At 39.3% G+C, this 17,612-nt stretch overlaps 1 protein-coding gene across 1 annotated transcript; it reads right to left on the reverse strand.

The window, feature by feature from the left end:
* Positions 1–3,859: 3,859 nt before the first annotated feature.
* On the reverse strand, positions 3,860–17,508 carry polr3e (polymerase (RNA) III (DNA directed) polypeptide E). Its single transcript, XM_037755827.1, has 21 exons — positions 17,339–17,508; positions 15,427–15,532; positions 15,140–15,190; positions 14,939–15,016; positions 14,733–14,848; positions 14,231–14,313; positions 13,889–13,996; positions 13,110–13,159; positions 12,871–12,990; positions 12,658–12,743; positions 12,533–12,577; positions 12,333–12,424; positions 10,977–11,097; positions 10,750–10,831; positions 10,173–10,232; positions 9,305–9,462; positions 9,103–9,164; positions 8,553–9,010; positions 5,789–5,866; positions 4,836–4,958; positions 3,860–4,758 (listed from the first exon to the last, which is right to left on the reverse strand). The coding sequence occupies exons 2-21, from the start codon at positions 15,463–15,465 to the stop codon at positions 4,702–4,704; spliced, it is 2,067 nt and encodes a 688-aa protein (XP_037611755.1). The 5' UTR covers positions 15,466–15,532; positions 17,339–17,508; the 3' UTR covers positions 3,860–4,701.
* Positions 17,509–17,612: the final 104 nt, after the last annotated feature.

The raw sequence follows: 17,612 nt of genomic DNA on the forward strand, positions 1-17,612 counted from the left end.
GAACCAGTGATTTCTTTCTTTAAAAAACATCTTAAATGATTCATCAATTATCTAAATTGTTGCTGATTTGTGTTGAACAGCTAATCAACTAATTAACCAGTTGTTTTATCTCTAGTGTGACCTAAAAAGTCGTTTAGTCAGTGAAATTTGTCTGAATTCAGTTGTTTATTAGCAGTAAATTATGATTCATTTGGATTTTCTGGTCCAATATTCACTCTCTTTTAGCTCTGTTTTTGGTCTCTACCAACTTCTAACTGTGTACACAGGGTTTTTAGAGCGTTTGTACTGAAAACAGCTGCCTGCTGCGGCTGAAAGCAACGCCATAAGAGCGGTGAGAGTGAACCGAAACAAAGAAGTTGTGTGACGGACAGCTAAAGAACAAGTTGAAGCTCACTAGAAAGCTCTGTAATGCCGAGAGCTGCGGATTCAGGTGACGATGCTCTGTAGGTTCATCCCTACGAGTGACCCGAGTCATAAATTATTATAAAAATATACATTCTACTCGCTTTAAGTCAATTTTTCTGCTTATAACTCTATTAAACTCAAATAACTTCCCCATAAATTTCTCTGTAATTAGTCCAAAATTGAATCCCTCTTTCCAGGAAACTTCATAGAAAATGATCAGGAAATTACGGATCCTTAAAAATAAAATGTTATCGCTGTATCTGCTGTTTGTTTTGTTTACTGAGCTCCTGTGATCCAATGTGAACTTTTTTAATTTATTTTTTCTTTGCAACTATAAAAAAAAATGAAAAGGTACCTTTCTTGGTGATAGTTTTACGTATAAGAGTGACCGATGCAAGTTGTTCTGTTGGTGATGGAGTTTAGGAAGCTTTTGTAATCGTAACATCTATTTCTCAAAAAATGATACTTGATTATTGTACGATAGGTTAGACGACGTGAGTGAATGTTATATTAAAGGGAAGTTCTGAGGTTTACCAAAAGACTAACTCTATGTATTTGATAATGTAACGGCCTACTGATATATTATGTATTATTATATATCATGTTTGATTAGAAGCTTTTCTTAGCAGCACTTCTGTTGCTTTTGCTGCCTGACGTTTGTTTGTCTTTGTTAAGCTTAAGATGACTGAGCACTCGGTCTGTAGATGTCAATGAAATCACATTGAGATGCACTTTAGAAAATTGCACATTATCAATGCCCATCTGACACTTTACATGTCTGTTAAAGGTAGTTATTATCAAGTGTCCTGAATAATCTGGAGTATGTACGATGTGTTTTTACCTGTTTCATGATTGGACCTCGTGGTTTATGATTGAGCCATAAAACATGAAGCAAGACGAGACGGCAGATTTGTGTCTCTTTTATTTTTGCCGAGTGAGTCTGCAGTTAAACTTGGACATCATAAATCACTGATACGCTTTGAGGATTATATAATATATAATGTAATAAAACTGCTTTGACGTCAGCCATCCAGACACGCTGCTGCACTTCAAACTCAACACATCAGCCTGGAAATAAAACTTTAGACAACAAAGAAGAATCATTAAGAGTTAAAATTAGAGATGTAACGTCGCTGAGCCCCGAGGGGAAACGGTGTTGCTGAGGCATCTAATCAAAATTATAGCACAAACAATTAAAAATAAGGGAATTTGGGGTTATGTTAATATATGTAACCAGCCTTTTCAACACAATAAGCAGAAATACAGAGGGGGTTAGTAGTAATTTTGAGAAGGTATGAAATTAAATTAATATTGAATAATTAGAGAACATATAAGGAGAAAGTCTCTTCAGAAAGTGTGAGTAAATATGATGTCAAAGTAATATTTAACAGGATATTAGAGGTTTGTGCTGAAAGACACTTTTCCTCTGGATTTCAAATAGGCCAAAATCAGATTTGATAAAAGCCTGATTATCTTATTGATCTTTTTTAGTAATAAGAATAAAAATAACAGTAAAAATAAGAGTAGGAGGCAATATAGAGATAGAAAAAAATAATAAATTAATAAATAAAAAGAATAAAAAAAAAACCTGAGTGAAAGAGTAAGATCTTATTGAAAGAGAAAAGGAGTCAAGGAAAAAAAACAAATAACAAAAAAACATAAATAAGCAGTTTGAGCTGAAGGGAATAAAGACAATAATAAATAAGTAAATAAACTAATTAATAAATTAATCAACCAGTCAACTAACCATTCAATAAATAATAGCAATGATAGGGTTGTAAAGTAGTACTGTAAATAAATAAAATAATAAAAAATTGTTGTTTAAAAGAACTCATCAGACATTAAAATAAAATAAAAAGTTACGCCATTAAATCAACATGAGAAATTAAATATAGACAGAATTTTGTCTTTCATCTCCTAAATCAAAGATTTTTTTCTATATATGGAGACAATTAAATCTGCTTGTTTCATTAGATAATAATTAAATGCACATAACTGATCTTTAAATTTAATTTATATTCAATTTCACATGAAGCTCCAAACTGTAGTTGTTTTTCATGAGACGATGTTTAGACTTGAACCGAACATGAACAGGCCTTCTTTCTTTTTGCATAAGGAACAGTTTGCACCGAACATCATGAATATTAGACTGTAATCTGTTTTTAAAAATAAATGAATCATACTGTATAAAATATATAAATGTCACCTCACTAATCAGGGTCTGACATTTGGAGGTTTCCATCCCGTAACATCTCACCACTGACGACTTTAATAATGACAAAATACATCAGATACGTTGACATTAACAATGTTTATTGAGCAAAGTAACAAACCAATGAAAAAGAAACAGCGGTCATTATTTGATGATGCACTACTACATTTTCACTCTTTGAAGGTTCAAAAGTATTTCAATGAGAATCAAAGTATTATTGTTCCTCTTATCCTGTGTATGTATGAATGAATGGGAGTTTGTCTCGTGAGGCACTTTAGATGGAGGCTCAAGATAGCAGCACAGATGGCGGTCCAGCGTTTGTACCGAACCGTCGACGCATCCGTTTCACTTTGTTCGTACAAATGGATTAAATCCCGACAGATTTATCTTCAAAATATGACCCCAAAAAAAGTATTCAAAATTGCATCTTTACTGGCCGTCATCAAAATGAGTCTCTCTCATAAAGGAAAACCGTTCGAAACTCTACATTCAACCATCAACATCAGCCATTTCAATCCACGTTTTCCTCTAATCGTTTTTTCCTCAGTGCACATTCCACTGAATAATACAGAAATGTGGGGAAAGACACATTGGATGCGACAGTTTCCAGGTCCATGATTGCCAAAAATATGAAATGATTTCAGTTGTACAAAGCGAGCGTAACGACATCCGGGACTTTCCGGATCATTTTTTTACTCCCTTTTGTTTTAGGTTTGCTGAATCGTGAATTTGGCAACGTTTCTTTACGTGCCTTCACACGTTTTAATAGAGAGGCCAAGTCCTGCCCCTTCCGGTGGACACCATGGGACCTTATTTCGGAAAAAACATGTACAGTAGTCAACGGAGAGAGACAAATATTTTTTTGATCCTGTTTGAATTGCACCATGAATCACACATATGTCAATTTAAAACATAATTTTGCAAGTCAAGAAAGACACAGTTTGTTTTAAGACTGTGAAAATACGTAATTAGAAAAGACGACACACCCAAAAGTCACTTAAGTGACGTCTCTCTGTCGCTGAAGCTACGATGCCTGTGTGTCTCGCTCGTTCTTTCTCTTCCTGGCTGATAAAAAGACTAGGAGTCGCTGGATAAAACATATCAGGTAAGATAACGTTTCATTTGTGCGTGAAACATAGCTAAGTGTTGGTGACGTATATTGTGCGAGACGAGAGATGTAGTTCACTGAGCGGTTTCACACAAAACTAAATGAAACTACGACAAACTGCGACTTTCTTGACTTGCAAAGTTTTCTTTTAAATTGACAAACATATGTGTGATTCATGTCGCAATTCAAACAGGATCAAAAAATAATTTGTCTCTCCGTTGACTAACATACATATTTTTTCCGAAATAAGGTCCCATGTTGGTCCACTGGAAGTGAACTCAGCATGACTCAGGCTCTCTATTGTAATCTGACTTTAAAGCTCATTTGTGAACTGAAGGTGGAATAAATACTCAGTTAGTTTATATTGTTTAAACAAGTCAGATCAAAAATAACTTCTTCAGTTAATGGATGAAAAACAAAATCAGGGTTTCTACCCACAAGGGTTTATTTGATGATACGATAAAGTAAAATGTGTTTTCTCTGGCAAAATTTACAAATCAGGAGTAAAGTGAAAGCACTTTCAGCCACGTTGCTTTCAATAGTAAACGCCATCCTGATCTGGTAAAAGTTGAACTCTAAAATAATCAAACACGAGGTCCAAAAAAAATCCAAAAACCTACTGATAAACCGTTTTATATATATAGATATATATATCTTGCTATTTCTTCATTTTTGTATATTCATATTTTCCCCGTCAGACACTCTTAGTGTGAGTATGTGAGGAGTTTCTATCCTCCGCGCTGCGTCCGAGTGCTCGTGTTAATGTCAGAAATGCTTCAGTTGAAACGAGAAAAACGTCATGTTCTGAGCAGAGCGGACAGCTTTTGTCCTCCAATCGCCCGCCCTCAGAGCCGGGCGAGCTGTGATTGTGATTGGCTCTCACCTCTCTGGCTGCCCTCCCACTGGACACCCGGGAGAGGATTTGATTGGCTGACGGTGACCGCAAGGTTGGGGGTGGGGGGGCGGGCTCTCAGCGTCAGGAATGAATCGTTCCCTTTAGGTACCACATCCCCGCGTGGCTGATGCAGCACTCCTGGAACAACAAACAACATGTTAGATCAGTGATTACATTAAAAAAAGGTGGATGTTCAGTGTCATCACTCGTCTCACATTGAGCAGCCGGTCGACGTCCGCCTTCGGGACGTCTCCAAACTCCTGTGCCAGTTTGACTTGTATCGTGTTCCTCCTGACGCGGTAGTTCTTGTTGAAGACGTCATACAGCAGCCGACGTTGCTGAAAGGGGAAAAACATTGAATTCATTTAAGCGAATAGATCGACATTTTGGGAAATACGCTTAGTTGCTTTCTCGCCGAGAGTTAGATAACATCAGCACATCTCAGCCAACTGGGAAGACTGGAAATGGGGTAGAAACAGCTAGACTGGCTCTGTCTAAACATAACAAAATCCACCTACCAGCACCTCGAAAGTTCACTAATTAACATGTTATATCTTGTTTGTGTAATTGGTACGAAAACCGAAGTGTTTTTTTTGTTTGTTTTTACCTTTATTTAACCAGGAAGTCCGTTGGGATCTCGCAATATCACCCGAGAATCACAGGATCACATCTCACACAAAAATCAATCTCGTCAGGCTTCAAGTAATGTGTTTGTGTGCGGCAAGCCAGAGCACGCCCCGATCAGCTTCCTGTGAGGAGCTACTGGCAGCTACGGGCGTGACTTCGGTGTGTGTGGCGTCATGCATCTACTGTTTTATATCTATGGATATTTACAGCTAAAATACACTAAATACTACAATAAGTCAACCATCATTGCCTCCCGTTACACATTTTAAAAAAGAAACCAGAGAGAAAAAACACACTCTGCGCGCAGCTTGGCCTCTTGAACTTTGGCTGTGGCCGACAAACAGAACAGTGTCCTACTTTTCTGCATCTGTGACGCAACTAGCCAATCGCAACACATGCTGCAACGCGCTGCGTGTGGTTTCTGAAATTCATGTGCAAATCGGTTCAGTTTGACTCGTGGTTTGTGGTGCGTTTCAGCTGCATGTAGAGTCAAGAAGGATGTTATGAAGCTACTATAAACCTTGTTTCAAAAAGTGTTTACCTTGTCGAATTCCTCTCCAGTCTCCCACAAACCAAACACCTTCTGTTCATCGGGGGCTGCTTTGGTCTGAGCAGGAAACTGAAGTTAGAAGGGAAACAGTAATGTTAGAAATGCATTGGTTGCCAGTTCAAATCCCTAAACCTGCTAAGATAAATCATGCTTTTTCCTCTCTCTCATCATGCACCATGGAGGTAAACACACACCAGTAAAGGTTCTCAGCAGTCACAAAATACAAATTTGTGTCTAGACTGGTGTAAGTGTGCTTATTACAAACATAATAAAGCATGCATGTTCAACAAAACTTTCATTCAAGAGTGCAACTGCCACTTTATGCAATAGTTAACAAATGACAGCATTGTTTTTCCTTCTCTCAGACACTTCATTTGTCTGTTAATGCCCAAAACAAGAATAGGACCAACACTAAAGAGGATTACCACCCAGACCCACCGACTCAAAGCTGATCTCTGAACCGTCACACATCTAAACAATAATGTTCACGGTGACGTAGAAGGCGAATCGCCTGACTCCAGATCTGCCCGTGTTTGTAAACAACAAACCAGCTTATAGTCCCTCGCTGAGGCAGTAATGAGCTTTGCTTTGAGGCCAATAATCTGTTGCATAACGAAGATGGCGTCCGGCCATTCCCTCCCCTGCGGTGGTTAAAATCCTCCAACGTCAAGCATACAGACTGAACAAGACCTAATCCAGCACCAGGGCTGGTCCTGGCAGGAGACCTGGCAGCTTAATAAAACAAGATGACAAAGTAGTACGGACCACGCCGCTCCACGCCCTACGAGCAAACGCCACACCAAGTAAAACACAGCTACAAAAACAGCCACAACAGGTTACATCCATCTATATTAAGCCTACAAACAGGGGACAGACCAACACACGGAGGGATCAGGTGGCTGCTGGGACTTCAGTGGAACCTGAGAACCAGGTTTGCGTTGCTTCAGTGCACCTATTGCTTTACAAGCAACAAAGCACTCACAAGCAAAACGACCGTTAAATGTCGTTACTCCATTTGAGAAAGCTGATAGCTGCATTGAAGCTGAGAAAAAAAAAACACCTCATTCATCACCCGCAGGCAGCTCTTAACAAGACGGGGACCAGAGTAGAAGCAGCAGCTCTTAATCCTGAGACTAAAGGTGGAGTAATCTCAGCTCTTCTAAACCTGATGTACAGGTGAAACAGACGCTCACTTCCGCTTGTTCCTGAGGTATGATGGCCTTTGAGCCGAGCCGATTTTAGCAGAAATCAGATTAAGTTTTGACCTACTAATGTTTGGGGACGTGTTTGAAAAACACGCAGTGAAACAAGGCCAAATAAGAGTCATCAAATCATCCTGCATCACAGAAATGATACCAGTATTATTAGGATCATGTTCAAATCAGTAACAGCTCTGTCAAAAAAAACACAGCTTTCTTCCTCAATTATCAATTAATCTACCGATTGTTTTATCAATTAATCGCTTAATGTCTATAAAATGTCAGAAAATTGTGAAAAATGGCCATTATAATTTCTCAGAGCACAAAGTGACGTCTACAAATGGCTGGTTTTGTCCAACTAACAGTCATTCAACCTACTATTATATGTGAGAAAAAACAACAAATCCTCACATTTGAAAAGCTGGAAAACGTTCGAAAAGTTTTTGCTTTAAAAAATTAATCGATTATCAAAATAGTTGCAGGTAAACTAATCCATTAAACAACTAACCATTTCAACTGTAATTGTGATAGAAGATTTTATCCATATTATCCACACCATACAGACGTTGTGGATATAAATCCACAAATTATGTTCTAATTAACTGTTTTTTAATTGAATTTCCCGAAGCCCACGGTGATGTGTTTAAATGTGTTGTTTTCGGACCAACAATCTAAAACCCCAAATATTCCTGTTTACTATGATAGAAGAGTAAGAGAAGCTGTAAATATTCATATTTGAGAGGCCGGAACCTGTGAATTATTTTTGCATTTTTACATAAAAAATGACTTTGATTTGATAAAAATCCTCAATCATCTAATCGATTAATCACTGATAACTTGTTACACTGGTTAATGAGCAAGTGTCGATCTGGAAAAAGCTGTTGCTGCCATCGAAGTGGAAAGCAGTATCAACTGCTGTGTGATGTTTTAACGCCTGATAATCCTTCAAACTGAATTTCTGGGTTCATATTTCCTCATTTTCTCACCAATAACTTTTGCAACATGCCCACATCAGTGCAGCAGCCCCTTGCAGTGTTTTTTGACTGATGCTGCACTATCGTCAGTCTGTACGCGGCCTTGCAGTGACAAGAGTATGCACACAAATGATACAACAAAGACAAAAGCCGCTTTCACACAGAGACGTAGAAATACTGATGCAAAGAAGATCCGCCAGCGGCCCCCGATGTGTGATTTTAGATAGCACGCTGGCATCACCGGAGCAAAAGAGGCGTAACGTTTAACACAACAGCGTCGGCATCTAGTGTGTATGTGTGTGTGTAGTCGTCACACAGACGTCGGCTTGGCTCTGCGACTACCTCCGCTGCCGGCGGAACAACTCTGTTCCCTCATTCCGCCTTTGTACCTTTCATACAGAACAGCGAGGCGGAATAACAGCGCAACAATCCCGCCTTAAACAGGCTTTGTAACGGGCTTGAGATTGAGAGAAGGAAGTAAAATAGAAGCATCCGGCGAGAATGAACTGGAGTTTCACATCCAAAACTTTGTAACTCCTGTGTTTTGATAGTAGAAGATGAAAATCCTCCGTGAATACTCACAGGCACCATTATCTGTTTGCACTGGCAGAGCAGTATGGCGTCCTGCAGCATGTGGTCCGAGATGGAGGTGAAGACGCTCCGTCCCACCGGCATGGAGGCCAGGTGGAGGCCGAACAGCCTCTTAAACTCATTCAGCGTCAGTACAAAATGCTTCTTGAAAGTCTTGACCACAAAGTCCTGCAGCTCCAGGGACGGCGTGTTGGCGGGACTCCCTCCGTTACCGTTAGTGTGATCGAAGGCCGGGGAGGTGGCACTGGGGTAACCATTGATAGAACCGTTGGGGATGGAGGAGGAGGTGTCCATGGGTTCGTCTTCCCGGTCGCTGACGGGTTCCTGTTTGACGTGGACGCTGCTTCCTGCCCGTCTGGCGTCCAGGTCCTTCTGTAGGGACGGCTGTTTTCCTTGAGCGCGCTCGTGTGCCATCTTTAGACGCTGCTCCCCGCTGACATGGACAGGCTCTGGAAAACAACACAGACACCTCAAGTTAAAATCATTTCTGCTGAATGTTGAATTTTCACGGAGGCTGTTAGAAACACAGCTCGGTACTCACCAGGCTGAGGGGAATTCTTTGGCATGAAGTCTTCTTTAGAGAAGTTAAAGACCTTTTCCAACCTTAAAGGAAAGAGATTGGTACAAATTAAAGCAGTCCACAACCCTCAAAGAGCATTTTAATAACACTCCCATGATTGACACCCTGATTCTTCAGGTAAAAAAACAAAAACATTCCTCCTGCTTCTTTGAGTGGAACCTACTTGCTCTGGATGCCAAGCCACAGCATGTGTTGCCTGTGGGCAACGTCTGGCTGTTTCTTAATGAACTCTACATCAGTAGGCAGCAGGAACTCCCAGCCCCGGTTGACTCGAGGAGCGGCCACATGCTCCAGGAACTCCTTCACATCCTCTGGAGGAAGCTGACATTAGACAGGAGGAAGAACTTGTTTAGTTGCGTTTACCTGAATGAACGGAACAACTGCAGCCTTGAGCTGACAGGAAGCAGTTGAGCGTTCAAAGACACTCCTGCTTCAGTGAAGCTGCTCCAGCATCTAAACAACCGTGAAATGCTGTGGCGGCACGGAGCATCTCCAAGGTGAACACGTTTTTGTTTTTGTTGCACACGCATAAAGAGCTCCCTTCAGCCGTGTTAACAAGAATGTGGTTTTGCAATCACGACAATTAATGCAAATTCATCTCATCCCCACATCACTTGAAGAGGCTAGCTATTGTATCTAGTACCTGCACTATTTCTACAATAAATCAGAAGGATATAACCAACCAATTCAGTCCAGATCCACTCTAAAAACAAGTGAAATTAAGAAGGTGAAAGCATCACACTTCCACAAACAACTTCCTTGCTAACGTGTTGAACACCCAAGAGACTAATTTACCATGAGAGCAGCCTCTGGAGGAGGTGGTGGATATTTCGAGGCCGAGTGTCTCAAACAATTAAAGAGTTTTTGCAATGTTGCGAACATTTCCATGATGGTAAACTTACACAACATGATTGCGAACAAAACCTCCATGAAATTAAATTATTTTGGCACAAAGATGCACACTGTTGGGCCATCTTCAGCAGTCGTTACCAAGCAGGAAGAGTCAGACAATTTTGGGATTATGGTCTTACTTTGATGATGGATGTGATCTCCTTTCTCATCACAGAGCGCTCCATAGTGAACCTCCACATCTACAAAAGAAAGAAATGAGTCACTGACTTTAAAACCATGTCGACCAAACACAAAACACATCATCAAGCATTGCACTGTTATTAGGGCTGGGCGATATGACGACATATATCGTCAAATGATATAAAAATGACTATCGTTCATATTTTTTCTATATTGTTTCTTTCGTGATGTTTAAAAACCAGCTGCCGAGCTGTGTTACAGCAATATTTATGTAATTTGGACGAAACTTTACATTCCTTCCCTAGGAATGCAATCTAATAAAATGAAAAAATATTCAGTAGTTATCATTTGTCAAGTATTTAATTCACACTGGAGCACACAGATAATAAGCTTTACCACTTGGTTATTTCATATAGACTATTTATTTTTTGAATTACTAGAAAACATGCTATATATCGTGATACATATCGTTGTGGAGATATGAATTAACCTATATCGTGATAAAAGATTTTGGCCATATTGCACAGCCTCAACTGTTGTTGGTTTAATTTTGGGTAAACAGTGACATCAGCTCACCACAAAGTCCCGGCCACGACAGAGCACTTCAGCAGGGACACCACTGTGAGGACTGCAGGTGTTTTTAGGATACAGAACATCACTGCAGAAAAAAACAAAATACAGTAGAGTTTAATGTGAGAAATATCTAATCATAAAGAACACACACACATTGTAGGCTGCAGAGCTCATTTTAAACAACACATCATTTTAATCTGTGTGTAGCTTTCAGTGACATTCTCTCTCACCTCTTGACAACCCAGTTGCCCTGAACCAGCAGCGCCACCTGTTGGATGCAGCGCAGCGCTGCGGTTGAGTCGGTGCCAGAGGCGAGCAGGCCCATCAGGTTAGCAAACGGCATCACCTTGACTGAAGACGAGAGGAGACATGGGGAAGGAAATATAAAACATTTCTGAGGAGGCCATCAAAACTGAATGCTAGTTATATATGGTGTAAATAGGATTGTTGTGAGAAATGTACTAAGAGAAAAACATGGCTAGAAAACTAAAGGTTGTTAAAACTGACAGAGCCACTCAGAGTGCAAACTGAAAACTAGCCTGCTGACAGCATTTCTGTTTTATGGAGGATGGAACCTGCCAAAATCTTAAATAAATAAATAAATAAATTACTTGATAAATAAATAAATATGCCATTGAATGTACCAAAAATAATTTTAAAAATAAATATAGGCATTAATTAATTGATAAAATGTGTCATAAATTTCTATTTCTATTTTAATTGGCTTCTTTATTTATTTATCTTTTTACTAATTCCCCTATCTATCTACACATCTATTTAATTTTCCCTTTTATTTATTTATTTTATTAACTTTTAAATTTATTTTTGCTTTTATTTTTAATTTATTTTCAAATGTATTTATTCATTATTAAATTGATGTATTTATTTATTTCTGTATGGTTTCCCCCTTTGCATTACCCCCCTTTTTAATCTCTTCTTTATACATTCCTCTATTATTATTATTATTATTATTATTATGATATTATTATTATTATTAGAAATGCAAAAATACATTTCAAAGTTAATCAAAATAAATAAACAGGAAAACTAAATAGAAGAGTAGACAGATGGGGAATTAATACAAAGGTCAACAAATAAAGAAGCAAATTAAAACAGAAATATCAATTTATGTCACATTTTATCAATTAATTAATGCCTACATTTATTTTCAATATTATTTAGTTTTATTATTTTGGCAGGTTCTGTCCTCCATATTGTTTGGATGCATCCAATAATTCTGTATAAAGTTTGAAACAACCTCATGTCTGACATCGATACTAATGCTTTGTCGCCCCCGTCTGGCACAAAGAAAAACTGCATGGACTACTTGGACACTGATCTGACATTTAAATAAAAATAATGTATTCACACACATTCATACACCAATGGTAACGGAGCTGCTAAGCAAGGCGCTGGCCCATCGGAAGCAACTTGGGGTTCAGTGTCTCGCTCAAGGACACTTCAACATGCGGACAGGAGGAGCTGGGGATCGAACCGCCAACCTTGTGATTAAAGGACTACCTGCTTAAGCTCCTGGCTCAGTTTTGTCTAAAAATTATAAGATTTGTCTAAAAGTGTTGTCCTACCATTCTTCATCAGCGTCTTGACTTGCTCTCCCAGTGGCAGAGTGCGGAGTTGAGCCATGGAGAGCACATTACTGGGACCAACTGGCTTCACACTGACGTACAGAAAAACAGTCGAAGAGAAGGAAAACGTCAATAAAGCATCTCTGAAACTGCCATCCTGTTTAAATCTCATATTGGATAGAAGTGTGAGGAACACTTACACTTTTTCCTCTGCAACTGGGGGCATCAGCATTGCCAGGTACTCCCTGCAAAAATAAGAGTGAGCATGTAAGCGGTTTCTCGAAAAACCTGGAGATGTATTCAAATGTCATTTGTTGATACTCACTTAGGAGTCTTGACTAGTTCAGAGTTCTCTGAGGCATCGACTGACTGGCAGAACAGGTACTGCCTTTCATGCTCTGAGCGCCCATCCTGAATTAAAACAACATGACAAAGACAACACTCATGGTGAAAAGATCTACTGACAACAAGTACGAACTCCATTATGGACTCAAAATTAATGGCTTATGACTAGTACCCTAACAATGAGTGCTCCTACCTTGGCACCGTGGTAGTGCAGGTGGACCCAGGGCTCCTCCGCCTGCTTCTTCTGGAGGAACTCGTACGACTGGATCCTCCTTTGCCGAGCCTGCTCCGACTCGGGACGAGCAAACCTCACCTGGAGTGGAAACACATACAGATTATTTTATTTTATTTTTTAGAAATGATGGGCTCACATTGACAAATAAAGTCAGTGTAATCATGAGTTTGTGTGAGTGAATGTGTGCAAGTGTTCACCGTAATGGCCTTGGCGTCCTCCTCAGCTTCGTCCTGGGAGGAATCTCCACCTGCAGACAAAAGACTCTGGTCATATAACAGTCGTCATCGTACCAGTTACCACAATGCTTAAAGCCATTTTTACAAGCTGATAAAAGCATCTAGTGTAATCTACTTTCTAACAAAACAGAGGTAGTCACAGAGCTGAAGCAAACTAGACGCCACCACTATTGTGAAAGACAAAGCCGGTGTAATGAGTCTTTTCTCTACAGCAGTACTGCAGGATCTCTGTATAAAAAGGGGCTTATGAGAGAGAGTGTCTCTAAGAGAAAGAGTGGAATATGTGGCACATGCTGCCTGAGAATAAATAAACAGTGGTCAATTTATGATACAGCTTTAAAAAAGGCTATACATGTTTTAGATTCTGATGTTACTAGTCCTTGTTATATACTGAATTCATTATCTTAGTTATTGTGTTTGTGAACGATGAGAGTTAATTAAAAACAGTAAAAAATGAAAAAATATTGCCCCATGATCTTCTGTTACTTAAAAATCGATCAACACAGGGCGCCTGGGTTAGCTCAGTTGGTAGAGCGGGCGTCCATGTATTAAGGTCCTGACCGCGGCGGCCCGGGTTCGAATCCGGCCTATAGCCCTTTCCGCATCCACTCTCTCTCTCCCCCCTTTCAAGACTCTATCCACTGTCCTGTCAATAAAAATGGAAAATGCCCCCCAAAAAAAAAAAAAAAAAAAAAATCGATCAACACCAATCTCTCTCTATTTAATTTTGAAGAACACACCTTCATTGGCCGCCTCCCTCTCTCTGGTTTTGGTGTCAGCCTTATCCAGGTAAGAGAAGCTCGGCCTCATCTGGAGGATTCCCGTCAGAGGTGTGACGTGAAGCTCACCTGTTGTCATGAAAAATAAAACAATCAAAAACCCAATTACTTTCTGATTGTGGGTCATATCTTCCATGTAAGCACAGTAAAAATAACGCAGATAAGAAAGGGCAACACTGATAAAGATTCACATGGACTCTGAACATATGAGTGACCTCTGTGTGTTAACAAGCAGCAATAACGAGATTAAACAAACCAAAATACAAGCACAGTGCTAAAGTGGACTACAGGATCAGATCAGACCTTTGCGAAACACAGCAGCAGCATATCTGGAGGTGTTGGTGGTGGCCTGGATGGAGGAGAAGGACTGTTTATCCATCAATTTCCTGGAGAAGAAGAGTAAGAGAAGAATGCTCAGTCCAGAGACATAACTGGCTAATTATTCAGCTTCATTCACAAAGAAAAGTCTGCCAACACGTATCTAATGTTAAAGGAACAGTTTGGGGATGTACGCTTATTTGTGTTCTTGCCAAAAGTTAAATGAGAAGATTGATAGCATGGTATGGAGGACAGAACCTGCCAAAATCTAAAATATATAAATAATATATTCCATTAAATGTAACAAAAATAATATTAAAAATAAATGTAGGCTTTAATTAATTGATAAAATGTGACATAAATTGATATTTCTGTTTTAATTTGTTTCTTTATTTATTTACCTTTGTATTGATTCCCTTTTTTAACTACTTTTTTTTAATTTAATTTTATTAAGTTGTGTGCAGATGAGCTTTAACAGTAGACGTACGCTGAAAAGGTGTTGGTTTCGTCATACGTCGTGCCGTCCACATTCAGAGCTATCTGCTCTCCTTTGCTGCGACAATAGTTTGGACTCTGTGTGTCGACGGCCATTTCTAACTCCACCTGTGTTATGGAGTGGTACAAAAAAATACATTACAAACATGTTCTACACTGATGGATGATAAAATAAGAAAAAAGCCCCTTGTTTTTTACCCTTTGCTGCTTGGGTTTGATCTTCGCTGATAAGTGGTTGACGTCATCATAGGTCATAGTGGATGGTCGGACAGGGTACTGGGGCAGAAAAACACAATAGTGAGTGACTTGTGACACTTTGAACATTTTACATCAATCACACTTAAAAGAGTTGAGATAACTTATAGAAACAACAAAAGGGACAACAAAGGAAAATATTACCTGGAGAAGATACAGCTTATCTGCAAGGCTTTTGGCAAGATACACATCGATCTAAATGAAAGAGAAACATTGATCAAAGTTATTCTCTGAGCTGATAGATCTTCTCATTCAAGCAGCCTTTTCTACAATGTGTGTGATTGTTTGTGATGCTGTTTGTATGTGTGTGCACAAATGGGTTAAATCGTTTTTGGACAACACTGGAGGTCAGTGGAACAGAGGAATAAGCTACACAGGCAGCTATCAGGATAAATTCATTCAGTCTTATCCTTTAACTACTGCAAACATACCTCCTCTATAATGGGGTCATCGTCATCCCCGCTGGCCATGTTGATGTGAACAGAGCGAGGAGGGGAGAGGAGATGAAACAGGAGCAGCAGATCTCAAAGATCCAACCTAGAGACAAAGACACAATAAGTCATAGTAATATATTCTACAGCTACGCATCACTGTTGCTACAAGTGACGACACCCAAGCTGGTAATAAAGAGAGCAGATAGGTAGATAGTAGGGGTGTAAGAAAATATCGATACACATGAGTATCGCGATATTATGTTTTACAATACTGTATTAATTCTCCAAAGCGCTGTATCGATTTTTAATTAACCTCCTAAATATCCGACAGCCACTGTTCTGTCGTTTGGAGGTTGTAGCGGGCTCAGTTTAAAAGGTAGAGTGAAGATACTGGCATCATATGACTATAAAACCTAAGGAATCCATTGTCACCAACCATGTCATACTGGGAAGGAGGCTAAATAACGCTCCAAATTTATGCTAAATTTTGGCGAGGACAAACTGGCATGGCTATTTTCAAAGGGGTTCCTTGACCTCTGACCTCAAGATATGTGAATGAAAATAGATTATATGGGTACCCATAAGTCAACCCTTTACAGACATGCCGACTTTATGATAATCACATGCAGTTTTGGGCAAGGGGTCCCTAAACAGACATGGAATTACATAAATTGGGGTTGACTGGACTCTTGTGGATCCAACTAATCCAACTGTGTTCATGTGTGATGATATTAGAGCCCATAGTAGCCATTCCACAGTGACTTTTTTTACTCAGATTTTATTCTATGGTGTGTCTTTACACTATGACAGTTTTTCTAAAATTAGATTTGAAAAAAAATAAATACAAAATCACAATATATTGTCTAGTCCTAGTAGCTACTGGGTGCAGTAACAAGAACATTGTGATTCAATGTTACATCAGGGTTCATAACTATTTTGTTTCAGTGTTGTGAAGATCTGTAGCAGAGGGTCTATTTCCAATTAATCCACAACCAGAAAGTTTAACCATGAAAACCCACAAAGTTATCCCACAGTCAGACCATGATCATGCAGTGTGTGTCAAGTAATGCTATCACTGACACCAACCAGGTAAATCTCACATGATGCAAGACAATGCAATCAACATTAAAAAGGACTGCTCTTCATGCAAACACTGTGCAACAAACACTACATAAAGCTAACACTTAAAAAAAAGGCAATGTCATATTGCTATAACACTCATTACAGACAAGTACTCATAAAAATAAGTCATATTAGAGGCTGGGTTAGCTCATGCAGTCAACATGAGTCAGACAATGCAATCAACATTAAAGGGACTGCTCTTCATTCAAACACTGTGCAACAAACAATACATAAAACTAACACTTAAAAAATGTCATATTGTTATAACACTCATTACAGACAAGAAGTCAGGCTATGTTGGCTCATGCAGTCTGTCAAGTAATGCTATCACTGACCTAAACCAGGTAAACCTCACATGATGCAAGACAATGCAATCAACATTAAAAGGACTGCTCTTCATGCAAACACTGTGCAACAAACAATACATAAAACTAACACTTAAAAAATGTCCTATTGTTATAACACTCATTACAGACAAGTATTCACAAAAAGAAGTCAGGCTATGTTAGCTTAAATAGCAAGCTAGCAGCAAATCCTCCAGTCACAGGCCTTCACTACACTGCAGGGTTATTATTATTATTATGACATAACAAGTAAACACATGTAAAAGAAAGCAGTAAAACACTGAACATTTAAAGTCCATGTACACAAACGTACAGGCAACGACACTAGCTAGTTAGCATGCAGGTGCTAAGTAGCCTAGCCTAGCCTAGCATTAGCAAGTCTAAAATAACAAGTCACATGTTTTGTTTCCTAAAACAACACCCAGAATATGTTTATCTCTCACCTGCACACTTCCAGGCACAGTTCTAGCTATCTCATCCGTGTGTGAGCAGTCCAGAGAGGTGGTTGTGTGGAGGTTTAGGAGGAGTAGTGTCTAACAGCTGAAGTCTGGTACCATCATGTTGACTGAGAGCTCCACACAGAGAGACACGTGGGGAGGAGCTCTGTGTGCCCATAATGCACAGCGAGAACACTATACAGTTATCTCTTCTGACTAGTTTAATTAGCATTTACAGGTGGGATTTCATGCATTTATAAGTCTATTTATGATGTGAGTG

Source organism: Sebastes umbrosus, chromosome 20 (genome assembly GCF_015220745.1).
Source record: "Sebastes umbrosus isolate fSebUmb1 chromosome 20, fSebUmb1.pri, whole genome shotgun sequence".
Lineage (NCBI taxonomy): Eukaryota > Metazoa > Chordata > Actinopteri > Perciformes > Sebastidae > Sebastes > Sebastes umbrosus.

Bases quoted from the DNA above. Each gene is read 5' to 3' on its own strand.
- polr3e (XM_037755827.1), bottom strand. From the start codon at position 15,465: ATGGCCAGCGGGGATGACGATGACCCCATTATAGAGGAG. The intron at 15,017-15,139 runs GTAATATTTTCC...TTTCTGCCCCAG, and splicing joins ATAAGCTGTATCTTCTCCAG to TACCCTGTCCGACCATCCAC. The intron at 10,233-10,749 runs GTGAGCTGATGT...TTTCTTTTGTAG, and splicing joins GTCGTGGCCGGGACTTTGTG to ATGTGGAGGTTCACTATGGA.